This window comes from the organism of the source record quoted next, unplaced genomic scaffold (genome assembly GCF_019419815.1).
Source record: "Pyrus x bretschneideri cultivar Hongxiangsu unplaced genomic scaffold, Pyrus_bretschneideri_v1 Contig93, whole genome shotgun sequence".
NCBI lineage: Eukaryota > Viridiplantae > Streptophyta > Magnoliopsida > Rosales > Rosaceae > Pyrus > Pyrus x bretschneideri.
In genome coordinates this window covers 890,945-907,588 of record NW_025999835.1, presented here as the reverse complement: position 1 = coordinate 907,588, position 16,644 = coordinate 890,945, and the positions used below count along the sequence as shown (strand labels likewise).

General features: G+C 36.2%; 1 protein-coding gene, 1 long non-coding RNA gene and 1 pseudogene across 2 annotated transcripts; all 3 read left to right on the top strand.

Annotated features, from left to right (window-relative positions):
* The first annotated feature begins 2,013 nt into the window (after positions 1 to 2,013).
* Positions 2,014 to 2,946, top strand: LOC103939513 (VQ motif-containing protein 22). Its single transcript, XM_009349609.3, has one exon. The coding sequence runs from the start codon at positions 2,084 to 2,086 to the stop codon at positions 2,825 to 2,827; it is 744 nt and encodes a 247-aa protein (XP_009347884.1). The 5' UTR covers positions 2,014 to 2,083; the 3' UTR covers positions 2,828 to 2,946.
* Positions 2,947 to 7,725: 4,779 nt separating this feature from the next.
* Positions 7,726 to 9,911, top strand: LOC103939510 (annotated as a pseudogene).
* A 479-nt stretch (positions 9,912 to 10,390) lies between these two features.
* Positions 10,391 to 14,562, top strand: LOC125473690. Its single transcript, XR_007255510.1, has 3 exons — positions 10,391 to 10,965; positions 13,055 to 13,118; positions 14,180 to 14,562. It is a non-coding gene; the product is annotated as an uncharacterized LOC125473690 (long non-coding RNA).
* The last annotated feature ends 2,082 nt before the right edge of the window (positions 14,563 to 16,644 follow it).

Sequence of the window (16,644 nt, the reverse complement as noted above, 5' to 3'; positions counted from 1 at the left end):
TCCAACCGGCACAAAAAAAAAGTAAGAAAATTTATCAAATGACAAGAGAAAGAGGAAATTAATACTGTTTTTCGTAATGGTTGGAGTTACTGCTACTTCTGAATTATTTTCTATGTTTGGTAGATTAACTGAATTACCTTTTCCATTAAAGAGCTTATTACAATTATTATTATTTTCTTTGTTGAAAATATTTGTGTAGTAATATAGCTCGTAATAAAAAATAAAAAAAAATCTTGACAACAAGAGTAACGAATCAAACATTATTTATGCTTTGTTATTGAAGGAATGTTTATTTACCATGAGCATGAATAATGGGATATGAATTGTTTGGGTAAGGAATAATAACAACCTCCCATGGTAATCTCAAACCTTTTTATTTTTTTATTTTTAAGGGGAAAACAACTAGTGGCGGACTACAATAATCCACTCTTTTAGGTTCAAATGAGATTAGTTGGGAATTGCAGCTTACACATGATCACGATCAAGCAAATTCACAGCTTACAAAGTGTCAAATTCTGTACATCCCTTTTTTTCTTTCTTTAGAGAATTGTTGTTCGCACTTTTCTACTAGGTCACTTATTATGGTAATTTGGTAATCTCATACCTCAGCTTTTAAGGCATAAAAAGGTATGGATACCCAAATGCATCATGTTTTCCACTCATGATTATTAATAATTAAACATAAATGAGAATCAGACTAATTCCTTTCAAATCTATGATTGTTAGTAACAAAAATGAAAACAATAATACCCATTCTTTAAAAATTTATTTCTTCTAAATAAACAAGATCTGAATTTTTACTCCACCACTTTTACTAATTAGGTTTATGATGTGGATTTATCTCAACAACATTAATAAAAAGGATTTGGGGTGTAGGTAAGAAAAAAGAAAAGCAGTAATAATCTTTTAATCTCAATAAATAGTGAATTATAACGACCTCATAGTTTCGTTGGTTTCTGCTCAACAGCTTGACTTTTAGGCAAAAAAAAAAATAAAAGGTGTCAAATAATAGGACAAAAGTGTTTCTAGTGCTTTTTTATCCAGGAAAATATATCTGATTTTTTAGCACAATAAATAAAACAAGTGCTTACTAGGAATTATCAACTAGAAACTATAAAGCATTAGAAAATATGTCATTTAGTATTATAATTTAATAGTATTTATTTTCATTTGTAAGTATGTTTAATTTTTATCAAAAATAAATTTGAATCACAATATTATTACTAATCCCTAGTTAGAAGTTTAGCCTACTCTCTTTTTTATTTAATATAAATAATATCATTTATTATAAAATAAAAAAAAGCGTTGAAAAGCTTCATGCATGAATGATTAAAAGGATATAATTATTAAATTTGTAAAAGTAGCTATTTATAATTTTATATGAAAACGGGCGAGTTGGGGCAAAGAATCAAATAAAGACGAGGACTTGGAAGCTGGAAGGTGCTTGGTTGTTTCATTGCGGCCCCAAAGACGTCTTCCATGTGTCACGAGTGAAGTCACCTACAGCCTCCACCACAAGAGATTTTTCAATGTTACTGGTAAACAAAGAGGTACACTACATGCCACTATTTAAATGGTAGAATATATATGTTAAAAAATTATAATTTAAAAATAAAATTTTTCATCACTTATATAAAAACAAATGGTGTATTACCCGTATTCCAGTCAAAATAAAAAATTTCTCCTCCACCACCACCATCACTGCCATTCTCTTTCTGACGTGGACACCACCGCGATGACGCAATCATGATCAAGCTGGCGTCTTCCTATATGTTGCTTCCAGGAAACCATATATACTTTATACAATACCTTCCAGAAACCCTGAAAGCTAAAGCTATTTTTCATTTGCCAACATTTTGAATTTTCCTGCCCACAGCCACCACCCCCACGTGCCATACCACGTGACATACACCTATCTCCTATCTCTCCCAAAATCAACGGTCAAGATCATCCCATAAAATCTTCCTTTGACCCCCATTTCCACCTTCCATAAATATAGCTTACCTTCCATCATATTTCTTCCCTCTAACCCCAAACTCAAATTTGTGCTCTCTCTCTCTCTCTCTGTTTCTCTCTCTCAACAATGAGTAGTACTGGAACCATGTCCAGCAACCCTAATGATCATTGGTTCCCATTCTACAACCAAAACCCGAATTCTTCTACCCCTTCTTCACTGTTTGGCCATGACCAAGTCTCTGATGCCACCGTCGTCACCACCACCACTACAGCTTCATCTTTACCAGGTCATGCCGGTTCAGGCCACCCGAGCTCCAGCACCAACAACAGTTTGAGCCCGGATCAAGGCCGCGTTTCGAAGCCGGCCCGGAAAAGGTCTAGAGCCTCAAGAAGAACACCCACGACGCTGCTCAACACTGACACCACCAATTTTCGTGCCATGGTGCAGCAATTCACTGGGGGTCCTAGTACGGTGTCGTTTCCCACTGGTGCTTCGAATTTTAGCTTTGGTCTCGGCCCCACCAGGCCACAGAGCTTCGTGGTGCCTCCCGGGGCGGCCGGGTGCCATCCTCTACAGCCTCAGCAGCAACAACTCTTACAACAACAACAACAGCAACAATACCAACAACGCCATAACCAGCAATACTTGTTTTCGCTGAGGAACAACAACGACAACGTTAACGGTGGAGATCATGGGTTTCTTGAGAGATTGTCATCAAGAGTGGGACCCACAAGCATGGTGATGGGACTGTCGTCCGATCATGATCAACATGAGTTTCTGAGGGAGGGTATTGCATCCCAATTGCCTTCCTCTGTTAGGCCGCCCAGCTCTAATAGTTCTGCCAATGAGAACAGGAGTTACATGTTTTGAGAAAATTGTAAGGGACATAAAGCAGAAAAGTTAGGTAGACTGACTTATCTTAGGACAAAATTCTTGACCAATGTATATGCACATGAAAAAGAATATATTATATATTTTCTCTTTTTCAACGGACTTGAAACCAAATGTCTTCCTTTCTTATGCAATGTGGTTAATTGTTCAATTCTTAATATCATTTTTCATTTTGTAATTTGATCGAGGATGCTCTAATTAGTTTTAGCTTGTTAGTTTTCTTGTGTCAAGTTGGTGACAGAAAATGCAAAGGCGCCTGCGAGTGATTGCTTGTTTCAATTAATATTCAGGGTTGAAACCTTTCAACATAATTTAAGGGATAATGCTAGGGAGACTAAATTTGTAGATGAAATTTGTAAACTAAATGATATGCTACCAATAAGAATGAACATGTTTATCAACGCTTAAGTAATAATTCAATTATCAACTTCTATGTCATTTAGTTAACAAAATTTTGTCTACAAATTGCAGTTGTTTAATCTTGTTATTACAAAGTCGTGGGATTGTATGGGAGTGAACAAAATTCTCTTTTTCCTCTCCTAAAAAAAATCTTGTATTCTTCATAAAATAGTCATGTAAATATCATATGAGGAGTTGAATATAATTAAGAGAGAGGATTCATTTAGCTACTCAATTTAGAGGTATTGGCCGATCTCTCCCTGAACTTGCAAGAAGCTGCTAATTTCTCCCATGATCTTTAATTTTAGCCAATTATTACACCCCTCAACTTTTATAACTGGTCAATTTCTCTCTTGAACTTTAATTTAGTCGTTTACTTCCAAAATTTTTATAATTGGCAAATTTCACTCTTGAACTTTAATTTTATAATTGCAAAAAGATAATTTTATCCCTAATGTGGATACCATATTGTTTCTTCTTCTTTTTCTTCTTCTTCTCTTTTGCTAGTTCATTCCGTACACTTTTTGTTTGAATTTTAGAGTTTAGGGAGAAACTAAAGTTCAAGGGAAGTTGGCCAATCATAAAAGTTCAAAGAATCATTGGCTAAAATTAAAGTTCATGGGGGAATCGATCAATTATAAAAGTTTAAAAGGGTAATTGGTTAAAATTAAAGTTCATGTGAAGAATTAGCAGTGCTTTACAAGATTCGAGAGAAAATTAACAAAATACCTCCAAAATTTAACATGTTTGTTTGGCTATTAATTTAATTTGTAATTTTTATATAGTACGTTGCCAAATAAATTCAATTAAGATAGATCATCAGGTTTTGCAACTTAACCTAACACTGAATACTCGCCTAACACGCTAGCTAGCTCGCCAGTAATTAACTCATCTAAACCGCTAGCATTTTTAATTTGTTCACACATTCAATTAAAAACAAAGGCGACGATGGGGCAGCTGCCCCAAAAATCCCATGCCTTCCATGCATATTTAATATATCCATATATATAGCCCAAAAGTATGACCAAAACAAATATTCTTAACTTTCTTGTCTTCACGTTTCCAAAAATTAAAGGTCAAAGAATTTGCGTATGTTGATCGAGAAACAAGGAATGTGTTTATGAACTTTAAAATATAACTAAATGGGTGCTCGAGAAATAAAAATTAATATGGTGAATACGAAATGAAGAATGTGTTTAAGAAGGATGTGGTCAATTGATTATCTCAGTAGTTGGGCTTTAATATTAATTTCGTTGCATTTAGTATCAAACTCTCCTCACCACTTTAACGTAGTTTAGATTAGAATTATCTCTTGTAACAAAAGTAGAATAATATTTGGTTTACTCAAAGAATGAGTACGAAATCCTACTCAAAACAGTTTGTCGACGATTTATAGAACTTTATGTTTATGATCGGAACCATTCATATTATGAATCACTCAATAAAGATTGCCTCTGTAAAAAATCAATTAAAACTAAGGTTGTTTAGTTATCAAATTGTATAAAGCTAGAAGAATGGAATACGTGAAGTATTATGAACCGTTTACGCATTTGCTACAATAGATTGACTAAATGATCTTAATTTGAATTTTTTATTATTTATTTATTTTTTTTTTGCAGAGATATGATCTTTGTTGAGTGATTCATAATATAAACAATTTTGATCATAGATACAAAGCTTTGTAGTTCGAATACGAAAAATTTTGAATAGAAATTTCTATTTATCTTTAAATAGCCATCCATTATTCAGAGAAGTATGAATGTACTTAAACGAAAGAAAAAAGCAGTACTGCGATCTTCAAAATATTTTCTTCTTTCAAAAAGCGGGAACGGAAGCGGCGCGTCCGGCGGTTCTCGAGTTGAGAGCGATTGCTGTTTTTGAGTGAGAAATGGAGAGGGAAGAGGGGATGTATGCTAGGTCATCATGGGACCCAAGTGGCGTAAAAGGCAAGAAATTGTACACTTTAACGAAGTCAAATATATACCCCTAATCTTTGCTAATTTGAATTTGAATGGGTGCCTTTTGATTCACCAAAGATTACATTAATCTTTGATATTGGTTTGTTTGAGTTTCATTCGTCCGGGGAGCATCATTAGCAGTAGCACAACCTAATCTTCAAACATGTTATACTTGTTCTTGAGCTATCTCAAACACGTGGATTTGTATAACATCGATATCCACTCCACCCAACATTGTCACAGACATTAAAACTTGGTTATATTATATTGAGATCACATCTTCAATAAGTGTATTTTCTATCTTTTTCTAAGACTCATATATATATATATATATGTATGTATGTATGTATGTACACACACACACACTATTTTGGTTTCAGTACTATTTAATTATGTGTGTAGAAACGGACTTTCCTTGATAATCACAAGATCAACATACAATCAATACACACACACACACACACACACACACACACATATACATATAAGTGGGTAGCTAATAATCTACGATTACATCTTAAAGGTCATTAACATAAATATAAATATGGAGTTACGACATAACTGATAATTGATCATTATTCTAGAATTAGTGTCCTTTAACTATGGTAACTCCTTAATGTCCCCCGCAAACATGACATTGACGAGAAGAAAAGTTTGGAAATAAGATGCACAAGACGGTCTATAGACAATCTCTTGGTAAAAACATCTGCTAGTTGCTAGTCTAACCTTTGTAAATCCCTAACAATGTGGATGATCGTTGAATGAAGATCTAAAAAGTGAACGGTTGATCATGAGACAATATGTAGAGTTGATTCAAATGTGTGGTTAGCGTTGTATTAAGTTACTAACTGGTTAGCGTTTGAGCGCTTCTGTATATATGTTTATATTGAGCATAAAAACCCTCTGTAATTATATGTTACTTAAAATGGAAGGTTTGCCGTTTATAGGGTATGTGTTTGCCTTGCTTACAACCAAACCATGAAAGAGGAAGTTACAGTTTGGAAGAAGAACAATTGATATCCAATAGAAAGTATGTAAAAATTAGAATAGAAATATCGATGAGTGTCGCTTTCCTTTTTTTTTTTTTTTTTTTCTTCTCCAGCTCTTGAGCCGAATAATGTGTATTTTCTGACGTTTTGTTATAAGATAATTGTTGCTATCATTTTTAAATAGAAACCAACCCACAGGCCACATAATAATACATTCCTAATTTATTAATTTTCCTAATTACAACAAAATTAAGTATTAATGACTTTTTCCTTTTTTAATTAAAAGCAATAATTTACACTAAAAAAAATGAGAAAGTTCACTCGGAAGGTAGTGAGATGAAGCAGAAAATCCTAATCACTAAGGTGATTTACCACTCGCATGACTTCTTTAATAAATGCAGTTCATACACACACAAACTTGTTTTTAATTAAGTTGAATTGGAAAAAAAAAAAAAAAAAACCTTTAAATATGGGGATGAAGATTAAAAAATAATAATAACAATATGGAGAAGAGAATGATACTGTGAAGATGGACATACATGAGAGACAGAGATATGGTGCAATCTATTTATTTTATTATTAAGAGAAATGTATTTCGTTTACTTTGTTTTGGTGTATGATTGTGTCGAGAAACGCTGTAGTCGTTGTGATAGTGGTCGTGTTTTAGCCAATGTACACACTACACAGTAAATACAAGGTTTTGCATCTAGTACACCTTTGATATGCGGTCGAAGCTAGAAGTCATCGAAGATGTCGGAAATGGGATTGAGTTTAGCCAGTACGACACTATGAGTTTAGTTGGTATGGTGTTACGACTCTCTTTGGGATGTCCAACGCTAGTGGTGACATGATTTCACCTTTTATAGTGTTTTTATGTTTAATAATTTCGAGGAATTGTCTTAGAGTTTGTTTGATTTCTCTCTTTAGGAGAATTTGGAAATTAGGATTTCTATATGTAGGACAACTGCTTCCTTTCAATTTTTGTTTTCGTGTGCTATACATCTACTTTGTATCTATGTGTGAAGAGTGGAGCTGTTTGATTTGTTAGATTTACTTCGTACTGCATGTCCCAATATAATTTGAAATTTTTTTTTATCACATGATCTCCGTGTAACACGAGGTTTAATGATTTATTGATTTGTGTACTCTTGCAGTTCCTAATGAGCTCAGCTTTCAACTAGTGTTTGAAGTCTACCAATTGCTTTGTGATCGGTGATATTTTATTGTAATATTTTAAATCTAGTAACCTTTTTAAAACTGAACTCTTCATAATATGTATTTGTAATGTCCATTTTCAATGATTGAATTAATTATATATGTCTCATGACATTCTGAATTGTATATAGACTAATTGTTTTTGTTGGAGAATAAAAGTTTGGTAGCTTAAGGTTCGAAATGTACTCCCCTAAGATATACAGGGACAGGTTGATTTGCAAGACATTTCATCAATACTTTCACTTCAAGTGCATACATGTCTAGTTATATATCCATCCATTAAATTCAAATCCTCTCCATATTCCATCAGAAAAAAATGAGTCCCAAAACCACTATCCTAACATATTTTGTTGCCACTGTTGCGATTTTATTGGCATCTCGAAATCTCATTGATATTCCAAACTCATCATCCCTCAAATACTTTGTCAATCTAAGTGATCTCAACACCTCATCCTCAGTGCTCAATATTATTTCTTTTCTCATCCCACAAAACATATTTGCTAGGCATCGCAAAAAGCATGCGGATAGGGAAAAATAGGATCCATTTGTGATGATTTTCCACCCGGATTTCCTCCTCCAGACACCAACACAACCTCCTATCTTTGTGTTGATCCAAATGGTTGTTGCAAATTCACATTGGTTCAAGCAGCTGTTGATGCAGTTCCGACTCCTAGCTCGAAAAGAACAATAATTTGGATTAATAATGGCATTTACTAGTAAGTTAATTAGCTTTGCAATTCCTTCATTTCCAACTCTCTTTTTTCATTTTTTTTTTTCAATTTGTTTCGTCTCCTAGTAATTGATGTTCGTGAGAAAAACTTAAAAGAAAATTACCATGGAAAGAACCCTCGCCTATAATGTAATAACCATTGAGGGCAATAACAGTTGTGTCCATAAAGTTTTTTTCTTGTTGAAACAATGTTTTTAAGTGTTTTAAGGACTTCCATTTTATGAAAAACCTTTCATTAAATACATTAATTGTTTATTTTTGTTCATAATGTAACTAGTGAGAAAGTCACGGTTCCAAACACCAAACCAAATATAACATTTCAAGGACAAGGTATGAAATGACTGCAATATCATGAAACGACACAGCCAATTCAGCGCATGGCACATTTTACAGTGGCTCAGTTCAAGTTTTTGCTGACAACTTTGTTGCCAAGAACATAAGCTTCATGGTGAGCTACACACTTTGAAAATTGCATCAATGTATTAATTTTATAATTTATACATATTCACATGTCCAAATGGAAATTATGAAACAAGAATGTTGCTCCACTTCCGAAGCCTGGAGAAGTTGGAGCTCAAGCTGTAGCGAATAGAATATCAGGAGACCAAGCTGCATTTTTGGGTTGTGGGTTTTTTTGGAGCTCAAGACACCCTTCACGATGATAGGGGCCGCCATTACTTCAAGGATTGCTACATCCAGGGCTCCGTTGATTTCATCTTTGGCAATGGAAGATCATTGTATGAGGTAACCCGTTTCATTTCTGATATGCAAATTTCTTTTCCTGTGATTGCTTGAGAAAATACGTTTTGGGGTTACTCTTTACCTTGCAAATCACAGTTTGACATACATATACAAAAATAATTCACTAAAATTACAAAACAAAAAGGTTTTTTGCACGACCAAACTGTGATTTTTCATTTACAGAGGAATAGCTGCTTCATGCATGCAGGCAAGGAACCATGTAGTCTAGATTAGTACCCAATACTAAGTAATCATTTTTCATACAGAATATAAGTAAAATGTTTATGACAAATTGATATATAAAAAAACTACAAAAACCAGTGTGCTTCTTGGACTGCTTGACACAGAATTGTCAGTTGATTTCGATGTCAAACCCAGTACCCCTAGGAAGAAAGAGTATAAATGGCGCGGTTACAGCGCACGGCAGAGCTTCCAAGGATGAAAACATGGCTATGCATTGTCAACTGCATTTGTCAACTGCTTTATTGGAGGGACTGGAAGAGTATGGCTGGGTCGAGCATGGAGGCCTTTCTCTCGAGTGGTTTTTGCCAGCACAACAATGACTGATATTATAGCTCCTGAAGGGTGGAATGACTTCAATGATCCAACAAGAGACCAGTATGTAAAGATTAATGCAAGGGTTACAGCTCTTTTTTGATAGCCGTTTAGACAAAAACTCAAAACTGAAAACTTGTTTAGTAACTGTTTTTAAGTTTTTAATTTTTTTTAAAAAAAAATAAAAGTTGAAGACCTAGTGGTTTTCAAAGGACCCCTCAATTAATCAATATTCATTTAAAGTTTGATTATTGGATTAATCACAAAATTAATCTAGTCGAAGTATTAATCATTTGTTTAAATGCATGCAGGACTATATTCTATGGAGAATACAATAACTCAGGTGCAGGAGCAAATATGAGCTTGCGTGCGCCTTACGTACAGAAGCTGAATGACACACAAGCTTCTCTTTTCCTTAATGTGTCTTTCATTGATGGGGGAGATTGGTTGCAATCCGTTATTAATTAATTAGACTCTCTCTTGGGCCTTTTTTCTCATCTCGTCCAATGTAATATCGTGATTAAATTGTTTGTTCTCGTCAATGTACATGACAATAAGACACATCATCATCTTTAGGTCTCAATAATGCAACTGACGCTGACAAGCTAAAAGATAAATGTCATGCATATATAAACCCTTGGACCAAGGTGGTCTGGTTTGGGTCCCCCCTTGGTTTTAAGGTCAATGCCCAAGCTACTTCCTCTTTTGATCGCTGGTTCTTGAAATTATCCTCTCTTCTCCCTGAAGACAATATCTCCCATGATCGATTTCATTCTTTTGTTGGGAAATTTGGAAGGTTAGACGACATGTAACAACCCATCCCAGATTTTACTGTTTTTATAATTTTAAATCATTGGCTTTTGTTGAACTTTGTACCGTGCAACGTATGTCCTATTCTATTAGCATTTTCTTGTAGTACTCGTTGCTAAGAATGTGTGGGCGTAAGCAAATTTGGATTTAGAGCTAAAACAAAGGTTTTATGGGACTTGGAACGATAAGGACATTATGGTAATTTTACGTCATGAGAGATATTTTTTCCGTTTTGTCTTTTCTTGCTTTGTTTGGTGTGCCAGTGGGGCCCACCCTCTTTTGGTGTCTCCCGACTCTCTCTTTTTCTTCCTTGTCTTTTCTCTGCTTTCACTCCTTGGTAAACTCTCCCACTTTCTTTGTCTTTTTCTCTCATCTTTGCAACTCTCTCTCCGAGATTGCACAACCAACAACGACAGTACTACCTCCACCACCATTAGCCTCGCCATTCCATCGAGCACCATCACCATCTGTGGACCCTCCTTCCTCCCCTTCTCGCCTCTCTCTTGACAATTATTGTTCATCATTTTCTCCGACAAACCACAGCGAGTCATCATCGTCCCCAACGTAGGTAAGCTCCTAAAATCTTCTAGATCGTGTTTTAGTTTAGATTAGAGTAGTTGGTAAAATTTCCTAGATTTATGGATTTTGAAACCAGGGCCGTTTGACCACTTTCAAACACCTTTTTTCGACCAACTCCGACCATGTCACGGCCTCTAATGGGTATGTATCGATTCCTTACATTTTAAACTTCATTTAGGTTCTTAAATCACTGAAATTGGTTGAGAATCGAGCTTGAAATAAGCTCTAGAAGCTGGCCCTTCCACCTGTAAGTCTGCAAGTTTCGTGGATAAGGCAAGTACAGCGTACTCGAGGGTGCGTGAGGCTGCGCGTGGTGCTACAGTGCCCAACGTGTTAATGATGATACTTTATGGACATTTCACATGTTAAACTAATCTAGTTTAATATTAAGGGCAAACATTATTGTTTGAGCCGTCTCATATAAATGTTATATGCTTAAACGATAAGTCCAAGGAATATGTGATTGGAAGAATGTGATCTAAAGAAGTTAGATTCATGAGACCATTCTTTCGTTGACACATCCTAAACGTTCCTGATCATAGGATTGTCAATTGGGCATTAACAGTCCGTTAAGATCAGTACGTGCTATGTCTTCTCTCAGGGAGAGTGACTAGTCTCGAGTCATTGGTGTGTGTGACATCAAGACAAGTACGTAGGTGCTCAATAGAGAATGAGTTCACTGAACACGATCAACAAAGAGTTTTCATATTCATGTCACATGAGAACTCATGGTTGGGATAATGCAAATTAGTCTTTTGACCTGAGGCATCACAGTTGTCTTGTGGTTAGGTCCTTAATCTTTGATTATGTCAAAGTCACTCCATCATGAGGGTGTCCATGGCATCGTTGGGGTTAAGCCACTTAGCCATGGAGGCAAGTGAATGCGCAACAAGGGATCTCTAACCTTCAAACTGTTTGAGGGAGAATACTCTATGATATGATTTAGAATCTCTGGCCAGAGTATGAATGAGATGTTGGAATGCGTTCCAGATCACATTGAAGGTAATCATATAAGTACAAGATTCACATTGGATAGTAGACATGAATAAACTATCAAACCAAAAAATGTGGTCAAGAGTATTATATTAGAGAAAGACCGTATTGCATTTGTAATCCTAAACTGAATAGGTTCTCCACCTCTTCTGATTAGCTTGGGTAACCATGACATGCTGCTAGGCGTCAACCATGGTTTGTGGAAGCCCTAAAAGTGTATTATCACTAACGGGAGAATTGAAAGTAAGTTTCAATTCACAATCGATTAGAAAGAGTTTTAATCGCCCACTGCCTCACTAAAAGGAACCTAATGGATCGTTCACCGAGTAAGGTAGAGTTTGAAGAAACAACGGAGATGAGTAAGAATAATTAAATGGTTTAATTATTTATCTAAGGCTAGGATTAATTAATATGTTAATTAATCAAACGAATAAGTTCGTTAAAGATCTCGGGTTAGTTTTGGGCCGCAAGGCCCAATGGGATTTGAATGTCAAGCCCATTAACTCAAGTTGTATGACAACTTGAATAAAACAAAGGGCTTGAAAGCCCAATAAACCTATAGGCCGGCCATGTGTAAAAGAATAGGGCTTTTGGTCCATTAGGTCACTTATTTGAAGGGACTATATAAAGGACTTTATAGCCTAAAATTTACTAAGGGTTATTTTTGGGGGAAAGGATGAGAACACAAGCTCTCATTTCTCTCTAAAAATTTCGGCCAACCTTGGAGGGATCATCTAGCAATCAAACTCCTCCAAGGTCACTCATTTCTTCTTCATTATGCCTTGGTGATGAATAATTAGAGGTTCTCAATTTTGGGAACTTGGAGAAACCTTTTCATCCATCCAAATCCAGGATCAAGATGCAAGGAAGAGGCCCTCTTCTGGTCTATGAAAGAGGATCTACAAGTATTGTTTACTCAACTCACTTTTTTGAGTGATTGGGGCTATATAGATTCATGGGAAATGTTTGTTTAAGGCATACAGATGATCCGCCTATCTTGCGGTGTACTTAAATGAGTTTTTCACAATTTCCGTCATGGATTACACGCGCCTCCGTCGGAGGCACTGTACTTCATCGCCGTGGCGCTAACGATTCCCCGACGACCTATCTCGGGGTGTGAAGGAACCCAAGGTCCTTCCTTAGGTTTTTCGAAGTGCCGAATCCGAATCCACTGTTCGTTTTCCCAAATTCAATCGTTTAAGTAAGGTTTTATTAAATGGTCTCTACTTGTGTTTAGGTGCGTTGGTTGGTCGTGACCCTATCCTCCCTAGTTCGAGTGGCTCCCAAGGAGTGGAATATTTGTGAGTGGACTCTTTTTTAAATTGCATGTTTTTATATAAAATATTAAGCTTACATGCATTTATATTTTATGAATTGATTATGTTTTATAATATGTTTTACGGATTTCTATAATTATGGTTATGGAAAACTTATGATTATTTAAATTGTTTTTACGAAATATTTATGGCTTGTTTATGATTTCAGTTGACGAGATTTTAAATGCTAAGCTTGGTATGAGTTTTTGAGATACTTTTTATGTGCTTATCTGGTGGGTTATCATACAACACATACACACAACTCGAGTATGTAGACATCTATGGCCATAGGACACAGTTAAGGATATTTATGACATACTCCCAGCTACATTGGTGAAACCACTGTCAGACAGCTTCACTAGCCATGGCTAGTGTCGGTGTGTTATGTATATGTTCCTTCTCTAGCGTAACTCAGCATCGTACAGCTTCACCTTCGAGTGATAGGACCTACCATATTTCTTCATTAGTGTAACTTAGTGTCGTACAACTTCACCTTTGAGTGATGGTTATGCCTTCCGGCGACTATGATACCCCTAGTTGAGTACTTTATTACTTTGGGTTTATGAGCTTTCCCGGATTTGCCTTTCGGCGACTTCAATACCACTTTTAGATATGGTTTTATTATCTACGAATGTTTTCATGGCACGTTAGGGTTTTCAAAAAACCTATTATGTAGTATTATATACGTTTTCAAAACAGGGGGTTAGTATGTTAAAAAAGAAAATGGTTTTCTTATTATTAGTATTAGTATTATAAACCTTAGTCTACTCATCCTTTGTTTTGTGCCCCTTTCAAGATTTAGAATCGAGGCATACGATTCTCGCGTCAGGGTATTTCTGCATAGGTAACTTCGAGTATTCTGAGTGTATGACCAATTCCTTTGTTCGTACCTTTTTATAGTAATTCTTTCACATTATTCTTGATTACTTATATACTCTGAACACGTTTTCGCATTAGCATATTTCGTTCTAATTACATATTTTATTTGTATGCATGTTTAAAATGGCTTCGTCACTTGGCCATCACATGCCTATCTTGGTATTTAGAGATATTGGGGTCGAGGCGTGTCATGTCAAGCTAGCTTTAATGGAATCATCCATCTTCTGCTACTACTATCCACAAGGCCTATTCGGTAATGGAGGAATTTTGGACTGCCAACCCTGTAGCACATTCTCGGGTCTCTCAAGGCACGGTCGCTCTTTCAACTTAGATCTTTCCTTCTATTTCAGTGCTGAAAATCAACTGTGATGCCTCCTGGACCAAGCAATCAGGTTCGACAGGTTTTGGAGTTGTTATTAAGGATACTTCTGGTTCTGTGATGGCTAGGAATTGTGGGACATCTTCTTCTGCTCTTTAAGCTGAGGCTAAAGCTGGGGTTATGGCTATTCAGACGACTATCCATAATAATATCACTAATGTTATTTTTGAATCTAATTTTACCACTCTAGTAGCTAGCATTAATGAGGATAGAAGGAAAGCCAATTGGTCTATTTTTCCCCTTCTTCACCAAATTTGGAATTTTCGTCACCATTTTTCCTCCTTTAAGTGGTGTTGGGTTCCTCGACAAGCGAATTCTACAACTGTTTATGTTGCCTCGCAGTGTAAAAGAGAGATATGTTCGAAAGTCTGGGTTACGAAGCCTCATATGGTCTAGTCTATATCTTGTCCATTGATGGCCTTCCTTGCCCTCACTAACGCCCTCTTTGTTTCTAGCCTTTGGGTGGTGACCCAAACTGTGCTTTTGGTCCACTTTATCTACCTTTAGGTCCATTGCCTCCTTGGGGGTCTTTACTTGCTATTGGGTTCCCCAATTTTATTAGGGTCCCTTATCTTATGTATCTATTGCTTTTCATCAATGACATATTTTGTTCAAAAAAAAAAAAAAAAATCCTCACTTCAATGTCACCATCTAATTAATCATCTCAAGTATAGAGCCATTCAGGGCATCAGGTAGACTGTAGGAGGAGGGGAAATCGAATATACACCTATCATGTGAGGTGTGTTTTTTTTTTTTTTTTTTGTTTGGTTCAAACAAGATTACTTTCGTAAAAAATTAGTACAAGGCCCAGAAAGAGCCAGTTAAATAACAACAGATAAGTAAAATGCCCAAGCAAAAGGAGAGTAGCAACCTAAGATACAACAGGAGGCCCACACAAGCTTAAGCCTGAAGGTAGCAAAACCAAACAATAAAAAAATCCTAATCTCAAGCAGCATAAACCAAACTGCCACCACTGTCACATCCTCAGAGGAAGCCAAACTCTGAACTGAGAAAGTAGACACCGGATTCAAGTCCCCCTTCATGAAGCCCTGCAAATATATACAAAGTACCTTCTGGATAGAAAGTGAGGCTAAGGGGTAATTAAGACCAAATCTAAGACAAGCTTAGGGGGTAATTGAGACCAAACTCGAGGAAAACTAAGATAAAACTCAGAGGATAACCAAAAAAAGAAGGAAGAAGATTGGAAAGGGGGGAAGGAAGAGGGGGTGGGATGCTGTGAGGGGAAGTGACAAAAGAGATAAGAGAGGAGGAAAAGAGGGAAATGGCAAAAGAGAGAAGAGGGAAGGTGGATGAAAAAAAAGATGAAATAAAGGGATGTTGCCTACCCCAAGCAAAAGCAAGGCCGGTAACTGAAACTTTGATCTAGCTTGGATTTTTGCAGCAACACATAGAGAGTTTGGGAGAGAGAGAGAGATTGAGAGAAAACTTTTAACGTACCATTGTTATGATGTGAGGTTAATGTTATTAATTATATAAGTTACAAACTTATTACAAAGGTATCATGTTCTTCTTGTATCATGGCCTCTCTCTTCCATTCTCTTCTCTTTCACTCTAATGTCTAAATTCCTTGTGAGTTTTACATGGTTTCGGGTTGGAACCCGAACCGAAATTCAAACAACAATTGATCTTCTTTAGTTCATTTGATTCGATGGCGAAAATTGAGAGGGTATTTGAGAAATAAAAATAGGTGTGTGTATAACGCTACCATTTCTGGAAATTGAATTCAAAATAGTCAGATATATTATTTTGGCCCGATCCCGAACCAAAATTTTCAGAATCCATAAAATTGGGAATACCAAAACTTATTTTTATTTTGGATTGGTTCAATAAAGTACGATGGTGGCGATGGCTGAAGTTCAATGACGCTGATGGCTAATTCATGGTCGTGGTGGAGAGAAGGGGGATAAGAGGAGAAATGTTTGTGACGGTGATGGTTGTTCAGTGGAGCGACTGAGAGAAGGAAGAATTGCAGAACTAAGAAGAGGGTGGCGAAACCTAGAATCGTAGCGGTGGCATCTGATTTGTGGTGAACGTGGTGAGATATGGGATGAGAGGAAAAATATTGGTGACATTGATAGTTGTCATGGTGGAACGATAGAGAGAGGGAGACGAAATGAATGGTCATCGTGGTGCAACTGAAGTGAAGTCGACGAGGGAGAGTCAAAACGATGGCAGATAGGGTTCTGAGGGGATGTTAAATTGAATAATTAATAGTTATTAGATAACATATAA